The sequence below is a fragment of the Andrographis paniculata genome, unplaced genomic scaffold (assembly GCF_009805555.1).
Source record: "Andrographis paniculata isolate CXL003 unplaced genomic scaffold, ASM980555v1 Contig95END, whole genome shotgun sequence".
NCBI lineage: Eukaryota > Viridiplantae > Streptophyta > Magnoliopsida > Lamiales > Acanthaceae > Andrographis > Andrographis paniculata.
The window spans coordinates 1,711,816-1,735,737 of record NW_026137634.1 but is presented as its reverse complement, the minus strand read 5'-3'; the positions used below and the strand labels follow the sequence as shown (position 1 = coordinate 1,735,737).

At 30.8% G+C, this 23,922-nt stretch overlaps 4 protein-coding genes across 5 annotated transcripts; 3 read left to right on the top strand and 1 right to left on the bottom strand.

Annotated features, from left to right (window-relative positions):
* Positions 1-1,745: 1,745 nt before the first annotated feature.
* On the top strand, positions 1,746-5,455 carry LOC127243510 (ubiquitin-like protein ATG12). Of its 2 annotated transcripts, none has more exons than XM_051263568.1 (6): positions 1,746-1,835; positions 1,981-2,039; positions 2,742-2,810; positions 2,908-2,970; positions 3,564-3,667; positions 5,164-5,455. In XM_051263568.1, exons 1-5 carry the CDS (start codon positions 1,814-1,816, stop codon positions 3,621-3,623), a joined length of 273 nt encoding a protein of 90 aa, XP_051119525.1. In that variant the 5' UTR covers positions 1,746-1,813; the 3' UTR covers positions 3,624-3,667; positions 5,164-5,455. The 2 variants fall into 2 exon arrangements, with proteins under 2 accessions (XP_051119525.1, XP_051119526.1); XM_051263569.1 differs by lacking the exon at positions 5,164-5,455 and adding an exon at positions 3,763-4,040.
* On the bottom strand, positions 4,067-5,168 carry LOC127243509 (transcription factor MYB23-like). The gene is made up of 2 exons (XM_051263567.1): positions 4,938-5,168; positions 4,067-4,857 (listed from the first exon to the last, which is right to left on the bottom strand). Exons 1-2 carry the CDS (start codon positions 5,027-5,029, stop codon positions 4,572-4,574), a joined length of 378 nt encoding a protein of 125 aa, XP_051119524.1. The 5' UTR covers positions 5,030-5,168; the 3' UTR covers positions 4,067-4,571.
* Positions 5,456-11,033: 5,578 nt separating the features above from the next.
* On the top strand, positions 11,034-11,919 carry LOC127243144 (auxin-binding protein ABP19a-like). Its single transcript, XM_051263018.1, has one exon. It carries the CDS (start codon positions 11,140-11,142, stop codon positions 11,776-11,778), a length of 639 nt encoding a protein of 212 aa, XP_051118975.1. The 5' UTR covers positions 11,034-11,139; the 3' UTR covers positions 11,779-11,919.
* Positions 11,920-17,016: 5,097 nt separating this feature from the next.
* LOC127243574 (two-component response regulator ARR2-like) lies at positions 17,017-20,270 on the top strand. Its single transcript, XM_051263660.1, has 5 exons — positions 17,017-17,179; positions 17,520-17,669; positions 18,137-18,586; positions 18,992-19,068; positions 19,956-20,270. Exons 1-5 carry the CDS (start codon positions 17,017-17,019, stop codon positions 20,268-20,270), a joined length of 1,155 nt encoding a protein of 384 aa, XP_051119617.1.
* The last annotated feature ends 3,652 nt before the right edge of the window (positions 20,271-23,922 follow it).

Here is a 23,922-nt window from a genome sequence, read left to right as displayed (position 1 = left end):
ACGGAAAGACCTCAGGACGGAAGGTTCTTAGGTCGGTAGGTCCTCAGGACGGAAAGACCTCAGGACGGAAGGTTCTTAGGTCGGTAGGTCCTCAGGACGGAAGGTTCTCAGGTCGGTAGGTCCTCAGGACGGAAGGACCTCAGGTCGGTAGGTCCTCAGGACGGAAAGACCTCAGGTCGGAAGGTCTTCAGGTCGGGAGGCCCTCAAGACGGAAAGACCTCAAGTCGGAAGGTTTTCAGGTCGGGAGGTCCGCAAGACGGAAAGACCTCAAGTCGGAAGGTCTTCAGGTCGGGAGGTCCGCAAGATGGAAAGACCTCAAGTCGGAAGGTCTTCAGGTCGGGAGGTCCGCAAGACGGAAAGACCTCAAGTCGGAAGGTCTTCAGGTCGGGAGGTCCGCAAGACGGAAAGACGATGAGTCGGAAGGTTTTCAAGTCGGGAGGTCCTCGAGACGGAAAGTCGTCGAGATGGGATATCCGCAGGTCGGGTAAACTGTAGGTCGGATAGAAGGCGGAGTCGGACAAACGCGGAGGCCTTTGATCAAAGACAGGGGGCGGTTGATATGGAGGTCGGCCCAAGTGGGGTCGGGCGAAGAAGTAGGTCGGACGAAGGACGAAGTCGGGCCAAAAGAGCGGAAGGTCTGTGGTCGGCTCAAGGAGTGAAATATAGGGAATTTTGGTCTGCTGGGGACACGTGTCAGCATGAGAAAGGTTGGAAGACGGTTGAGAAGGAGACGTTGTAACCGTTCGGGTGACGGTTTTCAGTACGGTTTCCCAGGGAATATTTAAGGATTTGGATCATCATTTGGCAAGGCATCTTCAATCAACTTCAACAAAGCAAAGTCAGATTTGGGGATCACCACTTTAAATTTCAGTCTTTTATTTTCCAGTTTATTTTATGTACCGTACAGTGTTTAGAGATTCCTAATCTCAGGCACTAATTAATCAAGTTTAAGGATATTTTCTATATCTTTGAATTTTACTTTATTTTTGTTGAAAAATTACATCAACAACTACATATTTAACATAATAAATACCTTTTCAATTTACAATATAATATTATACAAATATCATTACTTTTATATTACACCATACCAATTGAGTCTTTTTTTTACTACAATTCAATATAATACTAATATTAAACTATAAACATGCCATATAATAACAAACAGTATACTATCTAGTCTCATTTACTTTTTATGTAGGAATATTTGAATATTAATTATTATATCAAAACCTAAATATAAATTAAGAAAATATTGCAAAAATACTCTCACCAGTGTCTTATAATACTAATAGGAGAATATTTGTAAAAAATAAATTATACAAATATAAGAATATTTTTAATATTAAATACAATGACAAAAAAAAAATAGATGTGACCGGATATGAAAGGAATATAAACAAATTTAATATAATACAAATAAAAGATATGGACCATTATCTGTAGAGTACTCATCGTTAATTCGGGCACATCAAATTAATAAAAATAAATTTAGATTAAAAAATAAAAATACACAGTTTAATAGTATTAAATAAATATATGTAGATGCTTGGCAAATCATATTATATATGCAAGCCAGCTCAACCCACGTGGCCCGGCCCAGTCTACAAGCCGAAGACAATGAACTGCAGCCTCCGCGGCGCACAAGCCAAGCCCGACCCACGTGTCTAGGCCCAGACACAACCCGGCCCAGCCCAAAAGGTGGTTTTCGCTTACAGAAAACTTAGAAAGAAATAAAGTCAAAAGATTGAAGCTTGAAGAGCCGATAGGGAAGCGTCAAGAACGTGGTCGGCGGATTCTTCCGCGGGGAATCATGGCTTTGGAATCTCGGAAAGGTAAGCTATGGATACTAAAATTTTGATATTAGCATTGTTGTATTAAATTGCGTGGTCTTTCGACTATGAGCAAACAGATTGTGTGGAAAGTAGTTTGTGATCGGCAATCTAATGATGTGAATTTTCAATCTTGATCTCGGTGCAGTTGTAGTTCATCTGAGAGCCACCGGTGATGCACCGATTCTCAAGCAAGCAAAATTCAAGGTGTAAATTTTCGTAGTTTGAATGGTTTGCACCGGTTATTGTTGTTTGTTTTATAGTTCAAATCTTGTATATGATTTTTAAATTTAGCTTTCTGTTAGTTTATGGCTCAAGGAAAATTAACAGATACAGTACGCTTTAGACTTGCAATGTGATTACAGTATTTCCATTCTGCTGCATAGAATTTATGAACTTTGATTGTTTTAAAAATTCGTTGAACCATGTTGTTATTGCTGATATCGCAAGTGGAAAAAATCAATATGCGCAGCATATTAATATGAGGCAACAGGTAACAGTGTGAGTTGTTTTCTTTCCATTTGAAATACATTGCACAAAGTTGGTTTTAGGTGAAATATATTGATGTGCGTATCAGCGTATGGTTTTTCTTGCAGTGTAATCAGTATCTTAGGTTGTGAGAGGGTAATTTAGTTTTTCCTTTTATACGTTTTCCATCGGTAATTTCACTAGAAGTGGTTGGATAAATAATAGAGGCCACATAGCTATTTCTCAACTTCAATGTGCTTGATCTATCTTTGGGTTCCTCAAGTTTACAGGTAGTTTTTCTTAGAAAAATAATTGTGTGTGTGTGGTTAGTGGAAGGCATAAATTCAAAGATTTTCATAGGACTCAAGCATATGTGATCAACAGAGTGGGTATATGGATAAAATATGCTATGATTGAATGTACCTTCTTTTATCAATGCAGATTGCTGGGACAGACAAATTTGTAAAAGTAATAGATTTTCTTCGTCGCCAGCTTCATAGAGAGACACTGGTAGAATCCATTGATCTTTGACAATAAAATTTTTCCTTTTAACATATTCTTTATGAAGATACTATTGTTTTTATTTTTCTTTATTTATTTCTCTCAGTTTGTGTACGTAAACAGTGCCTTCTCGCCAAATCCTGATGAATTGATCTCAGACCTGTATAATGTAAGTTCTCATTTGCCTTATATCTTTTTGGATTTGAGAATGGACTGAGTTCTTGAGTGATCAGTGATTTTGGGTTCTAGCCAGAGTGTAACCATAGCATCATATATTTTCTAGAGTCAGTTTACATGGTTCTTGTTTGTCATTTTAAGGATCAACACTCAATCATTATCTTGTCACAGCTACAATTTGTCGATGCAATTTTTTTTTCCAGTTCTTCTTTAGTAGTGTCTGGGAGATCTCCAATATGTTGTTTAATTGGATTATTCTGGTGGGGAGTAGCATATATATATACAATTTATAAGTTCAGCTGCCCAAATTCATGAAATAATAATATAGCTAATTGTTATGCAGCACTTTAGATGTGATAATGTGGTATGATTTTATCATCACTCTCTTAACCATGCTAGTATTTTTGACATCTAGTTGAATCAGTTGATTTTATTTTTTCAGTCAACCCTATTGCTAAATTCATTTTGTATAGAATGATTTTCATTGTCGAGGAAAACTCTGAATCATTTATTTATATTTGGATACATTGAAAGATGGCTGGTTGTTGCTCATAATGGCATATTCACTTATCTATTACCTTGTAGAACTTTGGCATTGATGGAAAATTGGTGGTAAATTATGCTTGCTCCATGGCCTGGGGATAAGAACTTCCAAGTTGAACAGTTGCGATCATTGAAGTGTACATAAGGTATATATGAGTCAGCAGTAAATTCATTGTAGTCTGTATATATCTCAAGATTCTCAACCATTTCTGCCCTTGTATTGGTTGTTTGACCTTTAAAGAAAATTTGAGCCCGCATATGATGAGTTGCAAATTGAAGATGAAGCTCTTGAATATTGCTTGTAATTTAGATCTATTGGTTTATTCAAATTTTTAGTACGTAGATTCGATAGGGTATGCTGGTGCACTTTATGTTTCAGAATTCTGGAGGAACAAGGTTTTCCTTATACATGTATGAATTCACATTAATTGGAAGTTATTGGCAATGAGTTTCCAGCTGCCTTAGCTGCACTTGTATTTTACCTTTCGATGGCACCCAATTCTGGTGTAATTCTTTTTACTGTCACAGATTTTGATGGTGAAATTTTTGAAATGTCTCATTGGTAATATCACAATCTTCTTTCTTATTCTTATTATTTTTTTTTAACTGTATTTCAGTTCATCTGAGCTTACTCTTAAGTTGTCATGACTCGTGTCCTTTCTAGCTTAGATAGTCACTGTAGACGAATAGAATCAATTGAGACTGATCAATCCTCAATATGTTGTGCTGCATGCATTTACAGAATTCTTGATAGTCATCGACATTCCACAAACAAGTTCTTTATTATAAATCAAAGCTTGTACTGATAAGCATAGTATACATTGAATAAATTTGTCATTCGATGAAACTAAGTTGCCATTAGGTTCATATTTGGTATTTTGAATGATTCATATTGAAATGGGAATCATTCTCATATTCAAAACTCTCCATTAGTCGATTCCACTAATTACTAAAAGTCCAGGAATCATTCAAAAAGTTCAATCCTCTCACCATTATCTAAAGAAGTAATCAAAATCATTACAGCTCCTAGTTCTTTATAGAATGGTCTGGTCAGCCATCTGTAGTGAACTTAGCGACCCACTCCATAGTCGTTGGATCTTCATTAGAGAAATCAAAGAAGTCATCAACATTAAACCCTGTTTCCAAATCCTCCACACCACTACTACTACTAGATGCATGTACTGTTTGTTGATCACTCTTACACCCCATTCCCCGTGTCGAAATCCCAGCAACCAGTACCCCTTTGTCTAACCTCTTCTTGCTCAGATGATAATTCCAGTAGTTCTTGATCTCATTGTCTGTTCGACCCGGCAGCCTTGCTGCAATCAAAGACCACCTAGGCTTGCAAAGATAACCAAATCTTTATTTTCTAGATCACAATAGAGGGAAATCATTAAGATTCATCGATTAACCTACCTGTTTCCGAGTAGTCTATGAAGCCTAATGATCAAGTCCTCTTCTTGATCGGATATATTTCCTCTCTTGATGTTTGGCCGTAGATAATTCATCCACCTTAGCCTGCAGCTCTTGGCGCAACGGTTCAGCCCTGTTCTTTGGTGTGATTTTGAAATCAAAACATTGATGATGAAAATTCGACAATACAGCAAACATATTCTAACATACTGTGTGTTTTCATTTGCAGACCTGCATTTGCAGCAATGATTGTCCAGTTCTTAGCGCCATGGATGTCGACTGCTTCCGCCAGCTTCCGATCCTCCTCTGCCCTCCATGGGCCCTTGTTCAGTCCCTTCTTCAGTTGCTTAGCCTCTCTGGTATTTGTGGTGCCAGCCATGGATTTCTCTTGCTACACAAGTACACCAAAACACAGGTGTGCAATTTTTTAGCTGTTTTATACACTCCTACTTTGTTTTGTGTTTCTAATGCCTATGTAGAACATTTAATTTTGTGTATATATATATATAATTGCATGAAAATTTAAGATTTGAGCAATTGTAGTAACAGGCAAATAGATGATGACATAGGGCTGCTAAGGAGATAAAACTATGAAGGTGTGTTTGTTCAAGATGGTGGATTTTGGGCTTTGATTTGAATGTATATTTAGTTTTTAGTATAATATAAATATAAATATATATATATATAATAATAAAAAAAAGACCAAACACACATGGTGGATTTGTACCTAAGGTTTAGACAAATATAGTTGGAGATAAGGTTCTTGTTTAATACTATCAATCATGTGTTTGGTGGAAGATGCTTTTGTCAGTTAGTGGAATTTGGTGCCTCTTATTTTCTTCTTTTACGTGCAAGAAATAAGTTAGTATTTCTTATTTCTAGTCGAAAGAAAATCAATTAATCAATAAATTTTGTATTATCCCAAAACAAATTAGTGCAGCCATTATTCTTAGATTTGCAAAAGTGTGTAATCATCTACATGTTCATGATGTCCAGTGGGCTCAGCAGCCTATATTGGGCCGGCCCACTTTAACTTGAGCTTAAATTCAGTTTTGGGTCTTAATGGAGCCCTATTAATTAGTTAGAATAGGCCTAAGATCACCTTCGTGTCTCGTGACAGATATATATATATTTTTTCTTTTTTTTTTTGTCGGTATCATAATATATATATTTTTATTTTTAATAAATTTATTCATTTTAACGTATTAATAAATATAAATCAATTTAACTAAATTTTTAACTTTTTATGCTAATGATTCGCTCAAAATCCTTTTATTTTTACATCTCTTCTCAATAAACAAATATTTTTATCTATATTTAAAATTTTATATTTTTTTTATAAAATTAATTTTAAGTTAATTATAAATAAATGAATATATATTTTTTATTTATTTGTACTATATAAAAAATAATATTTATATTACATATATTTTATTGAAGTATAATTTTAAAAATATTTAAAATATCAACAATCATATTCATATAAAAATAATAAAATAATTTTATAATTTATTATTAGTAACTTAATAATTTATATTATGTAATTAAGTACAAAATTATCATGATTAAAAATTATATTAAGAAATTATTCTTTATACATCACATCACTTTAATGTAGTAGTGCACCCATCCAGTATCATTTTCCAATCAAAAGTGTGGGTGTCAATTTTTCTAAAACAATTAATTATAATAATAAATTTTATTTAAAGGAATAAAAGTATTTCCAACTCCATCTCAAAATAGCTGAATTGGGTGTACATCTAGCCTTTTGTCATTAATAATTAGAAATGTTCAAAATTATTACTCCCTCCGTCCCACATGCCATGTTCACGTTGTCATTTTTATCCGGTTCCATATTTTTTTTAATTTTAATTAAACTAATTAGTTATCTTAATCTTAATTTATAATTATTTATATTATAGGATAATTATTTTCACTAATATATTTTTCATTATCTACTAATTACACTGCTTCTAAAATACCGCGTCTATAGTGTAGCATACACAGTATGTGGAACGGAGGGAGTATTATTATTATTATTATTATTATTATTATTATTATTATTATTATTATTATCTTGAGGTTTTTCCCACCATATTGTCAATAATTAATTAAGAGGAAAACAGTCACTTTCTTTGGTGCTTCTATCGATTGTTACTTGTAAATATTATGACAACGCTAATATATTATAATCTTAATTGGATTGAGTACGAATATTGATATTATATTGGTAGTTGGTAAAAAGTATGGATAAATTTTTTTTTTAATCAAATAAAAATAGTTTTATAGTGATATGATTATTTATGAAAATAAGACTACGAATAAAAATGGTAAAGGGTGTATATATTATGGATTGTTTACTTTTAATTTTTTCCTACTAGTTTTTTAGATGTGCAATATCTCAAAAATTTCATTCCAAATGTCAAATTTAACCCATTTTTAACTCAAAAAATGAAATAATACTAATAATAATAAGTAAAAGAAAAAGAAAAAGAAACTCTCACATTTTGGAGCTTATGTAAGATTTTATATATACAGTCCGTTCACTCAATATTTTTAGATGAATTAAGTTTTTGTGTTTGATATGGAGAATTATGTTGATAATATAAAAAATAATATTTTTTTATGAAATATTTACTTTTTGTGAGTAGATAATATATATTGTATTAATATATAAGTATATTTACATTTCTTTTAATAATATTTATGGATAATTATTTCATTAAAAAATACTATTGAATAAATAGACTGATAGTTTTCAAAAGTTTTTAAAGTTTTGCAAATTAAAAAGAAAATAAAAAAAATTATATATTTAGATATATGTTAATATAATATTTAATATTTAAAATATGCTCTGGATTTTGAATTGATATTTGAATATTAAAAATTTTGAATTTGAATAGTTGTATGATGTGATATAAATATGTGTTGATGTGATGTTTTGAATGTAAAATTGATTTTCAGTATAATATAAAAAATGAAAAATAGGTGTTTGATTTAATGTTTCTGGGGAAATAAAATTGAATGTATAGTGTAAATCCAATCCACTGCCCCAAAACAAACACACAATTAAGGTGAGCCCATGTGAGAAGTCAATTTCTGCCTATAGAAGAGAAGTGATCTAATGCAGCCAAAAAAACCCTATTCTCCAATTGAGTGGCACTTGTTGTTTCATCCATATATCTCTTCATATACACTATGAGATCGTCTGTCCCAAAAATAAATTATATTCCTTTATTTTTACACACATAATGTATATATATATATATGCATATGTATGTATAATATATATATATATACTTGTGTACAGTGACGGAACCATCTTTGCGACTGTGGAGGGGCAAAATTGTTATGTTTATTTGTTTTATTTTTCTTACCGTTTATTTTAGTTTTAACCTATTTTGAGCCTGTTTTTTATTTGAAACAGACATTTGGCTGTTTCTGTGTGTACAAAAAATAATATAAGAACTTTCTTTTCAACTTATTTATATCAATTTGATGTCATCTTAACTTTTTCAATTTTTATTAACACTATAACATGGTTTTGAAGAAGAAAAAAATGAATGGAAACAATATTTTAGATACAATCTTTTATTTTTATAAATAAAAATATTATATATTATTATAAATTATAAATAATAATAATATGGAGATTTATGTAGAATATTAATCTCAAATTAGAGGGACAAATTTGATTAATTACACTTAAAAAAAAAAAACTGACCCTCCAAGTCGCAATGTAAATCTGTCACTGTTTGTGTATGTATACACACTATTTGTGTGGAAATTGGAAGATAGAGAGCGTTAATGAGACAGATGAATCGATCTGTCATACACATACATACATAAACATAAATATTTCTATATATATATATACATATTTCTAGTTAACAACAACTAAACTACATATATTCATATATACCTCACCTCATCGACAGGCAATTCCTTCCCACCATTGATTGGATGCAAATATTTCAAAATGGATATACATATATATATATATTACATACATTTATTATACAGCTAGCTAGCTAGCTCTGTCTCTGTGTATATATGTGTCGTCTTCTTCGTCGATCCCCTCCATTATTATTTCTTGGATTGCATATTAGCTAGCATGCTTGCTTGCCTTCCCATGTGCACATTTTGGACCACTCTTTTTGCTTTTTCTAACTCCATCGAAAGCTCAGTTTAGTATTTTTTTCCCCGTCATAATCCAACCACCATTCGCTTATTATTTCCTAATCTTGTCGCGATCCGCAATTATTAAAAGAGATTTAGCTTCCATGCCTTTAATTTTACGTTGGTCTTCGTGTTTTTTTTTTAGGGTTTTTTTAAGATTTGAATTTTCTCGAATGGATTCATTAGAAGTCTATTTGATTGTGTTTAGAAGGACCGTTTTCATTCATCTGGTTTTTTCTTTCTTTCATTTAATATATTACACGAGAAAGCATATTTTCAACGTTACATCATACTTGTTTATATGGTATCAATTTAAATTAAAAGTCTTTATAATTCTCCAAACACTAAAATAGAATGAGTATTAAATAAAATGGTGTTTTATTTTTATCATTTTGTATGAAAGTAGACGTTGAATATGATATTTTAAATAAATTGGAATATTCCTTATGAAGTAGAGTTTCCAATTGTATGCTTTCCTTACGTTTTTCTATGTACTTTGGTATATGATTTTTATTTTTATTTTTGTTAGAAAAATAATACTACCTCAATCCCACATTGAGTGTCTTGGTTACTGTATATATGAGAATTTAGGATAAGTATAATTAGTAGATAATTAAGAATGTATTAGTAAAAATAATTAACCTATAATATAAATCATTATAGATTAAGATTAAGATGACTAATTAGTTTAATTAAAATTAAAAAAATTTTATATTAGAAAATTTACAATGAGATTAAGATGCTTAATCATTTATTTAAAAAAAAAAAAAAGTGACATGAGATGTGGGACGGACAGAAACGACAACATGGGCATGGTAAGTGGGATGGAGAGAATATATTAGATAGAATAAGAATTGCATAGTTAAAAAAATATGTGTGGGTGCATGTATAACATTCTCGGTAGATTAGGGTTACATATACATAAATATATTATTGTCATTATCTTTTATAGTCGAAAAACTTATAATTTTACTAATAGTTCGTAGTTCACTTTCTATACTGCCGATTAATCTTAATCAACACCGTAACTTTCTTTTACTCCCTAGCATGTGAGTGATTTATATTGCAATGAAATTATTCTTTGCCAAAAATATATTACATCCCACTATTATTTATCACTTAAAATGTCTTGTTCGATCTCTATCTAAGAGTTTTTTGCAATACTTCTAGTTTACTTCTTTTCTTAAGTCTCAACTTTTTCGCTATACGGAGTAGATTATATCGAAGCTATAGCTCTAAATAGTAGAAATCTATAAAAGAACATATATATTGGGCTATTTATCATAAATTAAGGGTTTGTTTCTTTAGCCGAAACATTATATTTTTACTATTTAGATTATGTATTTTTTTCATTTTTTTTCCCGAAACATCCCATTATATATTACTACTTTCGTCCGACTCTAAATGTCATATCTATTTTTTGTGTATTGATATTTATATATTAATTATTATATTAAAACATAATATAAATCAATGAAAAATGACAAAAATATTTTTATTTGTGTCATATAATACTGATAGAAGAAAGTTTGTTAAAATAAATTATACAAATATGATAAATATTTTTAATGTTAAGTACGATGACACAAAATATAAATATAATCTTTAGACGGATGAAGTATTTTAATATTAAATTCAAATCAAAAATTTCCAAACTCAATCAAAATTAAAGAAAACAAACACATTCTTCTATTATCGTTTATTTCAAATTCTTTTCTATTTCACAATTTACTATAAAAATACAAAACCATAACAAGAGAAAAAAACTCTACTTTCTGGCCACAGCTAACCCTAGAAAAGAGTTTTCTTGTCTGTATTCTGCCATGGCCATCATCTTCATTCTCCTTCACATACCCTAATTTGTGGCTCTCATTCCATCCCCCAAATTCCCTATGCTCTATAAAACCCTAATTCTCATCCCCAAAACAAATTAAATCAAATTAAATCACTACAACAATTATATAATATTAATAATTTATAACAATTAATTTAATTATTATAACTATTATTTAAAATTGATTCCAAAATGCTGACCAAAACCCTAATCCTCTCCCTATCCCTCCTCCTCCTCTCCACCACCACAACCACCTCTGCCGCCGATTTCTGCGTCGCCAACCTCGCCGGCCCGCAGTCTCCGGCCGGATACTCCTGCAAGAGCGCCGACAAAGTAACCGCCGCCGACTTCACCTTCATCGGATTCCGCGCCGCCGGCAACACCTCCAACATCATCAAGGCTGCAGTCTCGCCGGCGTTCGACGCCCAATTGCCCGGCGTCAACGGCCTCGGGATCTCCATCGCCCGCCTCGACCTCGCCCCCGGCGGTGTCGTCCCGCTGCACACCCACCCCGCCGGATCGGAGGTCCTCCTGGTGATCCAGGGCTCCATCGCCGCCGGATTCATTTCCTCCGCCAATAAGGTTTACACCCAATTACTTAAGAAAGGTGACGTCATGGTGTTCCCCCAGGGGCTTCTGCATTATCAGATCAACGCCGGCGGGACGGCGGCGGTTGGCTACGCCAGCTTCAGCAGCCCTAGCCCTGGATTGCAGATAACGTCGATTGCGCTGTTCGGAAACGACCTGCCGTCGGCGGTGGTGGAGAAGGTGACGTTCCTTGACGACGCGCAGGTGAAGAAGCTGAAGGCGGTGCTCGGTGGAACTGGTTGAGCTTAACTAGTGATTTGCTTTGTGTAGCCATTAATGGCGGTCGTCGTCTTCATTCTTTTGTTTCGGTGTCTTGTTTTGTTTGGATTTTAATTGTAAGTTTAATTTGTGCTGTTTGAATATGAGCACCGAGTTCTGTAGTTATTTTTTCTTGAATTTATTTATCTATGTTTATATATCGACTAAATTATGATTTTAGTACTGTAATTGAAATTTGTCCCAAATTAGTGTCGTAAGTGAAATTTTTTCTTATTTTTAATTCTCCGGAGCCGAAGATGCCTGTTTGGTTTGCCGGAGGCCAGGTCAGCAACACCTAGCCGATACGTGGATTTTTTTTTATATTTTATTTTTTATTTTATCAAAATTTTTAAAATTTATACTCCCTCCGTCCCATAACAAAGTATCCATTTTTTAATTTTAGTCATCCCATAACAAAGTATCAATTTCCTTTTTTTTTTTTTTGGTAACTGTACTATCTACTTAACATTACAAATACCCTTACAATTTACAATATATTTACACAAATGTCATTACATTTGTATCACGCATACTAATAAAGTTATTTTAGTCATTTCTACTTTATTCCTACTATATCCCAATGTAATACTAATATTTCTAAAACTACGTGCAAAAAACAAATGGATACTTACTTTTGAGACGGAGGGAGTATATTTTCTTTTTCCTTTTAATTAGACCAAATACAAAAAATATAAAATATATAAATTTAAAAAATAAAAAAAAATAATGTGTCCGCTAGACGTCGCTTACTTGACGGACACGTGGCCTCTGGGCGAAGCACACAGGTGCCACATAGGTATTTTCGGCGATCTAAAAAGGTAAAAATTTTACTTACGACACTAGTTTGCGACCTATTATAATTAAAAAACTAAAAGGAATGCAATTCCACATGTTATGTTATTATATTTCAATTAAAGTTATCACTATAGTACTGTTTTAAAATTAATTTTAAGAATATTTTAGTTAAGTATATATTTATTAAAATGCTATAATAAAGAGATAGATAAAAAAGAATAATAATAATAAAAAAGGGAGAAAATACATTAAATTAAATGTATTTTTTAGTGACTTTGAAACCACATTACTCCCAAACTACGTCCAAACAATGTGATATTTAAAAAATAAAATAAAATAAAAAGTATAAACAGTGTTTAAATTGTTATTAAAAATTCAAACTTTTAATATAAATATATTGATTTATTAATATTTAAAATACAATTTTGGGTCAATGTCCATCAACTGGACCACAACTGAACTTTATTTGATTGGCCCGTGTTTGTTTATGGGTTTTTAGTAGTTTTCATTTACTTATTTAAATAATATTTTTATATAAAATTTTATTAAAAAAATAGTAATTTTTATTACAAATCGGCGAGATTATTAGGGGTGAATCAAACGTACATAAATTATTATAAAAATATTAAATTAAACATCAATTTTTATTTTTATATCATAGGAAAAACTAAATTTATTTTTGAAATATCATAAATATATAATTTAATACAAAATCTTATATTTTATATTAATGTCATGATTCATATTTATAATATGAAAAAATATATTCATTTAAAAATAGGAACACGCATAGTTGCAAACAAATACTAATTAATGTTATACTCCCTTCGCTCCTTATTCATTTGTTTTTTTTTTTTTTTTTTTTAGGTAGTTTTAAAAATATTAGTATTATATTGAGATATAGTAGAAATAAAATAGAAATGATTTAGTAGTAAGGTAATGACATTTGTGTAATATATTGTAAATTATAAGGGTATTTGTTATTTTAGGTAGATAGTACAGTTACTAAAAAAGGAAATGGATACTTTGTTATGAGACGGATTAAAATGAAAAAATGGATACTTTGTTATGAGACGAAGGAAGTATAATTAAAAGTACATTCTTTATAGGGTTTATCTAGTAACACTTTCGGATAACAACTGCGAGTTCTATGTCATAAAAAAAATACATTTTTTATATATAAAAAATTAATACAGTATATACATTAATTATTTTTATATTCTCTACACAATTTCATATACCTTACATAAAAAAACAAATTCTTTCCAATTATTTTATAAAACAAACACACCCATATATATACTATTTATTTTTATTTTCTAATATTTTTCAGTTTCAAACTCAAAATATTATTTTATATTGTTAGTAAGAATAATTTTATATTAATAATAAAATACTAATATTTTTTACTTAAATTATAAACATAACATTATATATACAATTAATTTATATATATATAAAGTAAATATATATATATATCAAAAAAATTAACACACTTTTACTAACTAATGAAATACTATAAAACCCCCAAAAATACTTTGAAATGAAAATATGTGATATTATTTTTTTATTACATATTATATCAAGTAATCATTTGAATTAAAATTATAAAAGAAAATACAAACAAAATCACAATCGAAGCACACCTTAATATTGTATTTTCAATATATTTCTTCTTTCTTTTAACTAAATAATAAAGAAACATGACATTTTAAATTAAAATAAATATAATTATGTATATCTCATTATCACTTTTGTCTTGTATGTATCTCACTAACAAAATATATTTCACATGTTTTGCAAAAGTCGCTATTTATATCATTTGACCGCATGTTGGGGAGCAAACCCAACCGGAAGTTGGGAAGAAAATTTCACACCTTACTTCACTGCCTTTTGGAGAATATCCAAAAACAAATCCTTGCGGGCTCAGCCCAAAACGGAAAATATCATACTAGTATTGAGGATATAAATAGCAACTTTTGCAAACATGTAGGATATATTTTGCCAACAAAATAAATATAGTACAAAAGTGATAATGGAATATAAATGAAGAATATATTTTGCAATTTTCTCTTTCAATTCATATATATTTAATTTGTTATATTTGTTCGTCACAAACAAATACTCCCTCCGTCCCAGATACCGTATCTGCTACACCGTAGATACAGTATTTTAGGAATGGTGTAATTAGTAGATAATTAAGGATGTATTAGTGAAAATAATTATTTTATAATATAAATAATTATAAATTAAAATTAAGATAACTAATTAGTTTAATTAAAATTAAAAAAATAAAATTTAAAAATTTAAAATAAGATTAAAGTGTGTAATCATTTTCCAAAAAAAGGAAAATAACATGATATATGGGACGGACAAAAACGGCAACATGGACATGGTATCTGGGACGGAGAAAATATTATTTTAGTATAATTAAAACAATTACTATGTTAAATGGCAAAATATCTTTAATTTTCACATTCAACACTCAACTCTTAATGCAAGATTGGTCAATATGCTTGTGAAAGATAAATTTGTCGAAACTTTATCATACATTTCATTCACCAATAAATAATTAATTGTAGTATTATTTTTTAATTTACTAGAAAAAATGTTTGCATTTATACAGGAGTTAGAAAATATTAAATATTATCCAGTCAGATCTATTTTTTGTGCAGAGTTTCATACTCCCTCCCTTCAACCTACCATGTTCATGTTTCCTCTTATATTGTCCCACGTATCAGGTCACTTTTTTATAAAACTATAATCATTTATATATATTAATTATTTTTACTAATACATTCTTAATTATCTACTAATTATACTTAATCTAAATTCTTGTATCTACGGTAATCAAAACATCCATTGTGGGACAGAGGGAGTAGTATTTGCCTTTATTTTTGATATAAAAGTAATAATATGATAGTAAAATAGATGTATTTGTAAAAAAAAAAAAAATAAATAACGTATTTTTGAAATAATTACTTTATAATTTGAACGATTCAAAATAAAAATATATATATAATTTATGAGTGAAAATGGGGAGTAGTATTATATACTTTTAAAATAATTTTAAATTTATAAAAACACTTAAAATAAAATATAAACAAACGCTTATAACAATAAAAGAATAACATATTATGAGCACAATTTTAACTATGGGTGTTTTGATTTAGTAGTGTTTTAATGTCAAATATTTTTTTTACATTAAGATAAAAAATTATGTAGATAATATAAAAATAATTTTTTTATATTGAATATTGACCGTAAAAGAAAATGAAATATATATACTGGAAACCATATAAAAATAAAATAAAATAAAAAGCATAATTGGATCACAAACAAATATATTTCATTATATTTGAAATATATATGGCATATTACAAAATATTATATATATATATATATATGGAATAAAAATAGTTTTGAGTTTATTTACTTGAAATTTAGTTTTGTATTTTGATTTTGAATTTTTATTTGAATAAAACAGTCTGAATGTAATCTTTTATAAAACAATTTAAAAATTATATAACAAAAATTAAAATTAAAATCCAACTCCAGCAAAACGCTTTCGTCTTCTACTTTCTTTCTTCTTCTTTTTTTTTTTTCTTTCATATTAATAGTATAATATTCCGTCCGTCATCAAAATTTGTACTTATTTTTTTTGTATTTTACAAAAATATTGAATAATGAGAGAGGTAGTATATAATACAAAATATCACAATATAATCAAGTAATATTACCTTGTATGCATATAATTAGTAAATTAGATTATATATGCATAAAATGTTTTTGTAATATAAAATATTATTATAGTGATTACTCGTACATTCGAGAGCACGTCGCATTAAATAAAAGCGTTGAACCGATTATTGTAATTGATTTAGTAAATATATTTTAAAAATTTGAAATATTCGTCTTGAAACGTTTCGTTTGTCGAAATTTAGATAATTCAAAAATTCGAACTTTTCTAATATTAACACGATTTTTGATTTATGTCAAATAAAACTAAAAATACCAAATTGATTTTTTAATAATTATTTTCAATATATTTCAAATAAATAACATAAGTAATAATATCTTTCCCAAAATTATTACAAAATACACTAAAAAATTCTGCAAAATACCACACATGACCAATATATTGTTCAAATGTATATAAATTTAAAAATAGATATCTCTTTAAATAAAAATTGATTACTGTAATATATAGATAAATAAAAATATAAGGCAGCTTATTATATTATAAGATGGCTGTAATAATATTACATTAAACCTAAATGACTTTCTATTCAATGTGAATTCAAATAATTTCAATTTCTTTATTCTTCTATAAATACACAACCTCTTCTTCATCACAAACATCACCAATTTCAAATTTCATATAATTCATAATTATTTTTCTTGCATTTTCCATTTCTTGATTCAATCATGGTGTGGGATTTGGACAATGTTTGGGCTGATGATTGGAACGTTGCTGCTCCTATGGATTCTTACAAAGCCGTCATGCCCGAAATACATGTTCTTTTAGTCGAGCACGACGAAAATAGTCTCCTTAGGACAGCCGAGCTGCTCGAAATGTGCGGATACAGAGGTTTGGTTTTTTAATATACACTGCTTTATAAATTTAAAAAATATATATATTTTTATATATCTATATTTCCTCGATTAAATCTAATTGTCGATAAATTATTTTATCCAATTTTAGGGTTTCTCCGGGCTTTTGCCCTATTTATAGTGTAAGTAATCGGGCAAATATCCTAGAAATCACCCGATTTCTTACTAATATAAATAGGGTTTGTCTTTTTTTTTTTTTTTTTCTTTCTTTCTATTATGTGTCCGTTCGAGTTCTAAATTTTCAATCCTATTCGAATAAAAATCTTGTATCTTATTCGCCATTGTATTGAGGTTTTCTTAATCTTTTTTATTGTCAGTGACTATCGTGGAGCTTGCATCGTCTGCGTTAGCAATGCTCATAAGTGGAAAGGTTAAATTCGACGCTGTGGTAGCCGACATCAACTCACCCGACCTCCATGGATTAAAGCTTTTGCAGCAAGCTGTTTCCATGTCGCTTCCTACTCTTAGTACGTCATTCTCAATTTTCTCAAACTTCTCGTATTCCTTATTTCATCCACATACATATATATATATATATATATAATTGGTACGATCGTTTGAACAAATCCCCGGTCTAAAAAACCCTATTTTAAGGAAATCTTGAGTGTGTTTCTTTTCAATCTAAATGTGAAAGTTTGAATTTTTTTTTAAATAATATTTAATATACATATTTTGTAATAAAAATATATTTTTTCGAAAAACACACATCGCCAATTGTTATATACATAGAGCGTTTGTAACATGATAATCATGAATAAAACCCTTGTTCTATTTACAAGGAATAATAAATCGACAATGATCTATATACAATACTTCTTTGGAAAACAATTTTCAAACAAATTAACGATTAAATCAACAAGAATCAACTAAATTAGGTCTTCTTACAAGGTTGTTTAACTAATTTTCTTTTTCCAATTGAACGATCGATCATCAGTGATGTCGGCGGAGGACGACGAAGCAACGGCGGTGAGGGCCCTGCAGATTGGGGCAGTGCTTTACATTAGGAAGCCTATAACTCTGGAGATTCTGAAGTCACTATGGCAGCACGTGCTGAGGGAGCAGATTCGGGCAAGACGACAGGCGGAATCCAGCAACCATGGGAGGCTTATGGGTGCAAAAAACCCTAATTTGAATCTGAATCTGAATCTTCGCCATTACAGCTGCAGGAATAATGGAGACAACAATGTGGAACAGAACTACCGCAGGAGGGCGATGAGCAACGTTGGCATCAACATCAATGGAGTCAAAAACCCTGAGATTATCATTGTCGATCAAGATCAAGATGCAGCTCGCCCCCATGGAATGAAGAGGAAGATGTGCACCGAGTGGAACCAAGAACTGCACCAGAAGTTCATGGATGCTGTCTATCAGCTTGGGGAAGGAAGTACGTCTCCCTCTCTCTCTCTCTACCTCTCTCTCTCACACATACATATACATATATATATACATATACATATTTGCTTTTATTACAATTAGGGAGAAAATTATAAATTTAATCATGCATATTTTTATCAATTTGATCTAGTACCTTGCAAAAAAAATGATTTTTGTAGCTTCATTTTATTTTTTTGTGAATTAAGAGTTTGGATTAATGCTTTTTGGTAAAATAAGATTACAAATACACTTACAAAATCTAAGGTAACAAGGTAATAATATGGCTATATTTAAAGAAATGATTTTCGGTAAAATAGGATTAAAATGTAATATGTGAAATTTAGTTGTAAATATAGGGCTAGATTTACTATTTTTTTTCATGCATTCGACTAATAATTGAATTTTTGTCGCGCAGAGTGTTTCCCCAAAGACATCCTGCAGATCATGAATGTCCCTGGCCTGACAAGAATGCAAGTTGCAAGCCATCTTCAGGTGAATTTCTCTTCAACCATAGCTAATAATCGTGTCGACTTTATTGAATAGTATAATCACTTGGTTATTTACCAAACTATTTTTAAAAAAAATATTTGAGCATATCTTACGATTGCAATCATTTATTGTAATTAAGGATGATTTTATTGAACAGTATAATCATTTTATAGTCAACGAACTAGTTTTTCGCGATATTTGAACGCATCTTATAACTTCAATTTTCACTGTATGATCAATTAGTTGTTATCGAACTATTTTTCTGTTGACATTTTGAACACATTTTACTACCTTAATTTCCATCATAGGATCATTTTGTTGGTAGCAAACCAATTTTTCGCGACATTTGAACGCATCTTACTATATGAATTTCCACCTTATGATTTTTTGCGACATTTAAACACATCTTATAACCTTAATTTTCATTACATGATCAGTTTTTTGTTAGTGAACTAATTTTTTGCGACATTTGAGCGCATCTTATAAACTTAATTCCCATCATTTTTTTTTTGTTAGCGAACTAATTTTTCGCGATATTTGAACGCATCTTATAAACTTAATTCCCATCATTTTTTTTTGTTAGCGAACTATTTCGCGACATATGAGCGCATCTTATAAACTTAATTCCCATCATTTTTTTTTGTTAGCGAACTATTTCGCGACATTTGAGCGCATCTTGTAGCCTTGATTCCCATCTTTTCTTGTTAGCGAACTATTTTTTCGTGACATATGAGCGCAAATCACAACATTTAGCCTAATTATCTTACAACCTTTAATTTCCTCTCTATATTCACTTTACTATTAGCGAACTATTTTTTCGCGACACTTGAACGCATCTCACAACCTACATGCCTAATTATCTTACAACTTTAAACTCCTCGCCCATGTAGAAATGCCGAAACTACAAATGGCGCCTCCCAAAGGACCGCCGGGGCCAGCAGCCGACCGGCGTGGCGATCATCGAGGATCGCAGTCAGGAGGACAACAAGCCGAGGAAATTTGGGTGCATGCCAAAACTGGAGATTAATGATCTCCCGCAGCAGGCCACCAGCGGCGGCAGCAGCAGCGGCAGCGGCGGCGGCATAGAGATGGAGGAGCACGGTGGCGTCAAGGTCACTGTCCAGGAAGCCGCAGTGGGTATGGAGGACCTGCTGGCGGATTCGGAGCAGCCCGGCGACCCTGACCCGGCCCCGGGTGCCTACTGAAGGGGACGACTGCGGTTTCAGATTGAACGTTTTTTTTATATGCATTGAAATAATTGCGTGGGATTTTCGGAACTGGTTTTTTTCATTGATTCGTCAATGAATTTGAATGATTATGACCGTACTATAATTTCTGAATGATTGGTTTTTGGTGATGAATGTTTTCGATTTATTATCAATATCATATTATATGTGGGGATTATGAAGTTTTAATAATTTTTTTTAGAATGTTTTGGGTGGTTTGAATTTGAATTTTATTATTTCTATTGATGAAATTATATAAGGAATTTATGTAAAAAAAAATTTAATTTAATTTGTGTGATTATTTGTTTTATTTTATTTTAAAGTTTATTCACTTTATATTTTAATAATATATATTTAATAATTTTTATTAAATACGTGAAAATATATTTAATATTTTTTGTTTTATTGAAGATATTAGATTCATCTGGTATTTTATCTATATGTCTGCATTTTGACACCACACTAAACTGATTTTTATAACATTAAAGATAGAGTCAATGATGACCTTCGAATTTTCAATACAAGGAGCTCTTTCTTCTGCACTTCATTCTTCTTTTGGCTTTTGCACCACTGTTAAAACTTTTTCTTTACCTTGAATGGTCTTTTAGGAGGTGAGATCATTTATACTCAATAGCTTGCTCTGATACCATATATTAAAAAATAATTCGAGCAAAACTACTTCGAACACAAAAAGAAAAAGTCATCTCCTCGAGTAAATGCACCGCAGTATAATGAACCACAAGTGAAGAAACAAGACAATTACAGCGTGGTAAATTCACATTAATTCACTAAATTCACATTAATTCACTAAAATAATAAATTATACAAGAGTTTGCTAATCTGATTCAGTTATAACTAACCTACATTTGGAGATGTCAATCCAAAAATAAATTTATTATAATGATTACATCACTCAACAATGAAACATTCTTTCAACTTATTTTGTCCCCCTCAGTTTACCTTGCAAATACTGTACTGGTAACTGTTCGTTACTAAAACTTAAAAATACCAGCAGTCTTCCACTAGTTGAGAGTAATATAGCTCAAGAGCTAGTTGCTAACTCCGATTGAATCTCCATAATCTCCTTTCTCCGATAATTCGTCGGCCAAGTTTAAATGATAAAAACTTGTTTAAACATGGAGAATGTGAGGGACAATGTTGAGAGCTCAAAAGAAGTTTCTTTGTAGAAATTTGGGTTCTCAACATGCACAAAGATCAACAACTTGTCACATATTGATTAGACTGTCTCATTGTTGACTATGAAAAATGATGTCATTTAATTTCCTTTTAACCAAAGTGACATAGGGTATTTCTCATTAATTTGACTAATCTAAATCTTTTAGTTTGTCTCTTCTTGACTTTAGAATGGATAAGACAAAATCATTGTCCACTAACCGACTGGACAAGTCTACGGTAGTAAAAGGACAATTGTTGTTTTTGTGTTAAATTGACAACAAATACAGAAATGTAAGTTTATCCATGTGCCAAAATAGAAAATAAAAAGTATTTTCATTTACCATATGTTGTATGTAAGCTCATAGTGGATTGGACAAATCTGCAGCAGTAAAAAGACAAATTTTATTTTTGTGTTAAATTGACAACAAATACATGAATGTAGATTTTTCTATGTGCCAAATAGAAAATAGAAAGTATTTTCATTTAACATATATTGTCTGTCAGCTCATAGTAGATTTGACAAGTCTGCAGCGGTAAAAAGACAATTGTTGTTTTTGTGTTAAATTGACAACAAACACATGAATGTAGGTTTGTCTATGCGCCAAATAGAAAATAGAAAGTATTTTCATTTAAAATATATTGTCTGCCAACTCACAGTGAATTTGACATGTCTGCAGCAATAAAAAGACAATTGTTGTTTTTGTGTTAAGTTGACAACAAACACATGAATGTAAGTTTGTCCATGTACCAAAATAAAAAAATAAAAAATATTTTCATTTAATATATGTTGTCTGTCAGCTCAGGAGTACATCTCTCTCTAACTTATTTGCTTTTATTACAATTAGTGAGAAAAAAAAAAAAAATTTATTGTAGCGTCATTTTATTTTTATTTTAATTAAAATTTCGGGAGCAAAAAAGAATAAAAAAAAATATTTCAGTAAAATTGGATTAGAATGCAGTGTATAAAATCTAGAGTATGAGCATAATAATTAATTACGAGTATAAGGCTAAATTTAAAGAAAATATTTTCGATAAAATAGGATTAAAATACAATTTGTAAAATTAGGGTATAAAGATCATAATTAGTTAAAAGTGTAGTACTGAATTTAAAGAAATGATTTTCTGTAAAATTAGGATTAAAATACAATAAATGAAATTTAGGATCCAAAGATAAATAATTACTTATAACTAGTATACAACTAAATTTAAAGAAATGATTTTCGGTAAAAATAGGATTAAAATACAATATATAAAATCTAGCCTACAAAGATTGTAAATAGTTATAAAAATAGTGCTAAATTTGCAAATTTTATTCGTGTGTTGACTAAGAATTCAAATTTTGGAGCGTAAAATAGTTGAACATATGTTATAATGACAGTCATTTATTGATAATTAACTTTGTGATTTTATTGAACAATATGATAATTTTGTTGTTGGCGAACTAATTTTTTTGCGACATTTGAATGCATGTAACAACTTTAATTTCCATGGTATGATTATCTTGTTGGTAGCAAACAAAATTTTCGCGACATTTGAACATATTTTACAATCTTAATTTCCGCTATACGGTCATTTTATTGTTAGCGGACTAATTTTGGCAACATTTGAAACCATCTTACAACCATAATTTTCACCACATGATCATTTTGTTGTTAGCGAACTAATTTTTCGCGACATTTGAACACATTCCACAACCTTAATTTCCATAATAGGATCATTTTGTTGTCAGCTAACTAATTTTTTGCGACTCTTGAACGCATATTATAACCTTAATTTCCACTAAATGACCATTTTATTGTTGGTAAACTAATTTTTGGCGAACACATCTTATAGTCTTAATTTCCACTGTATGACCATTTTCTTGTTACTGAACTAATTTTTCGCGACTCTTGAACGCATATTACTACCTTCATGCCTAGTTATCTTACAACTTTAATTTCCACTGCACGATTATTTTTTTGTTAGCAAACTAATTTTTCACGCTGCACCTGACAACCTTCATGCCTAATTATCTTACAACTTTCATTTCTTCGCCTGGGCAGAAATGCCGAAACTACAAATGGCGCCTCCCAAAGGACCGCCGGGGCAAGCAACTGACCGGCGTGGCGATCAGCGAAGATCGCAGTCAGGAGGACAATAAGCCGAGGAAATTCGGGTGCATGCCCAAACTGGAGATTAATGATCTCCCGCAGCAGGCCACCAGCAGTGGCGGTAGCGGCGGCGGGGTAGAAATGGAGGAGCACGGTGGCGTCAAGGTCACTGTCCAGGAAGCTGCAGAGGGAATGGAGGATCTGCTGGCGGATTCGGAGCAGCCCGGCGATCCTGACCCGGCCCCGGCTGCCTGATGAAGGGGGGACGACTGCGATTTGGAAATGGACTGTTTGTTTTTATATATACATTGAAATAATTGCGTGGGATTTTCTAAACTGTGTTTGTTCATTGATTCGTCAATGAA

Coding starts and splice junctions, on each gene's coding strand:
- LOC127243510 (XM_051263568.1), top strand. CDS start 1,814: ATGGCTTTGGAATCTCGGAAAG. Junction 2,040..2,741: donor TCAAGCAAGCAAAATTCAAG/GTGTAAATTTTC, acceptor TTATCAATGCAG/ATTGCTGGGACAGACAAATT. Junction 2,971..3,563: donor TGATCTCAGACCTGTATAAT/GTAAGTTCTCAT, acceptor ATTACCTTGTAG/AACTTTGGCATTGATGGAAA.
- LOC127243509 (XM_051263567.1), bottom strand. CDS start 5,029: ATGAATTATCTACGGCCAAACATCAAGAGAGGAAATATATCCGATCAA. Junction 4,858..4,937: donor CATAGACTACTCGGAAACAG/GTAGGTTAATCG, acceptor TTGCAAGCCTAG/GTGGTCTTTGATTGCAGCAA.
- LOC127243144 (XM_051263018.1), top strand. CDS start 11,140: ATGCTGACCAAAACCCTAATCCTCTCCCTATCCCTCCTCCTCCTCTCC.
- LOC127243574 (XM_051263660.1), top strand. CDS start 17,017: ATGGTGTGGGATTTGGACAATGTTTGGGCTGATGATTGGAACGTTGCT. Junction 17,180..17,519: donor CGAAATGTGCGGATACAGAG/GTTTGGTTTTTT, acceptor TTTTATTGTCAG/TGACTATCGTGGAGCTTGCA. Junction 19,069..19,955: donor AAGTTGCAAGCCATCTTCAG/GTGAATTTCTCT, acceptor TCGCCCATGTAG/AAATGCCGAAACTACAAATG.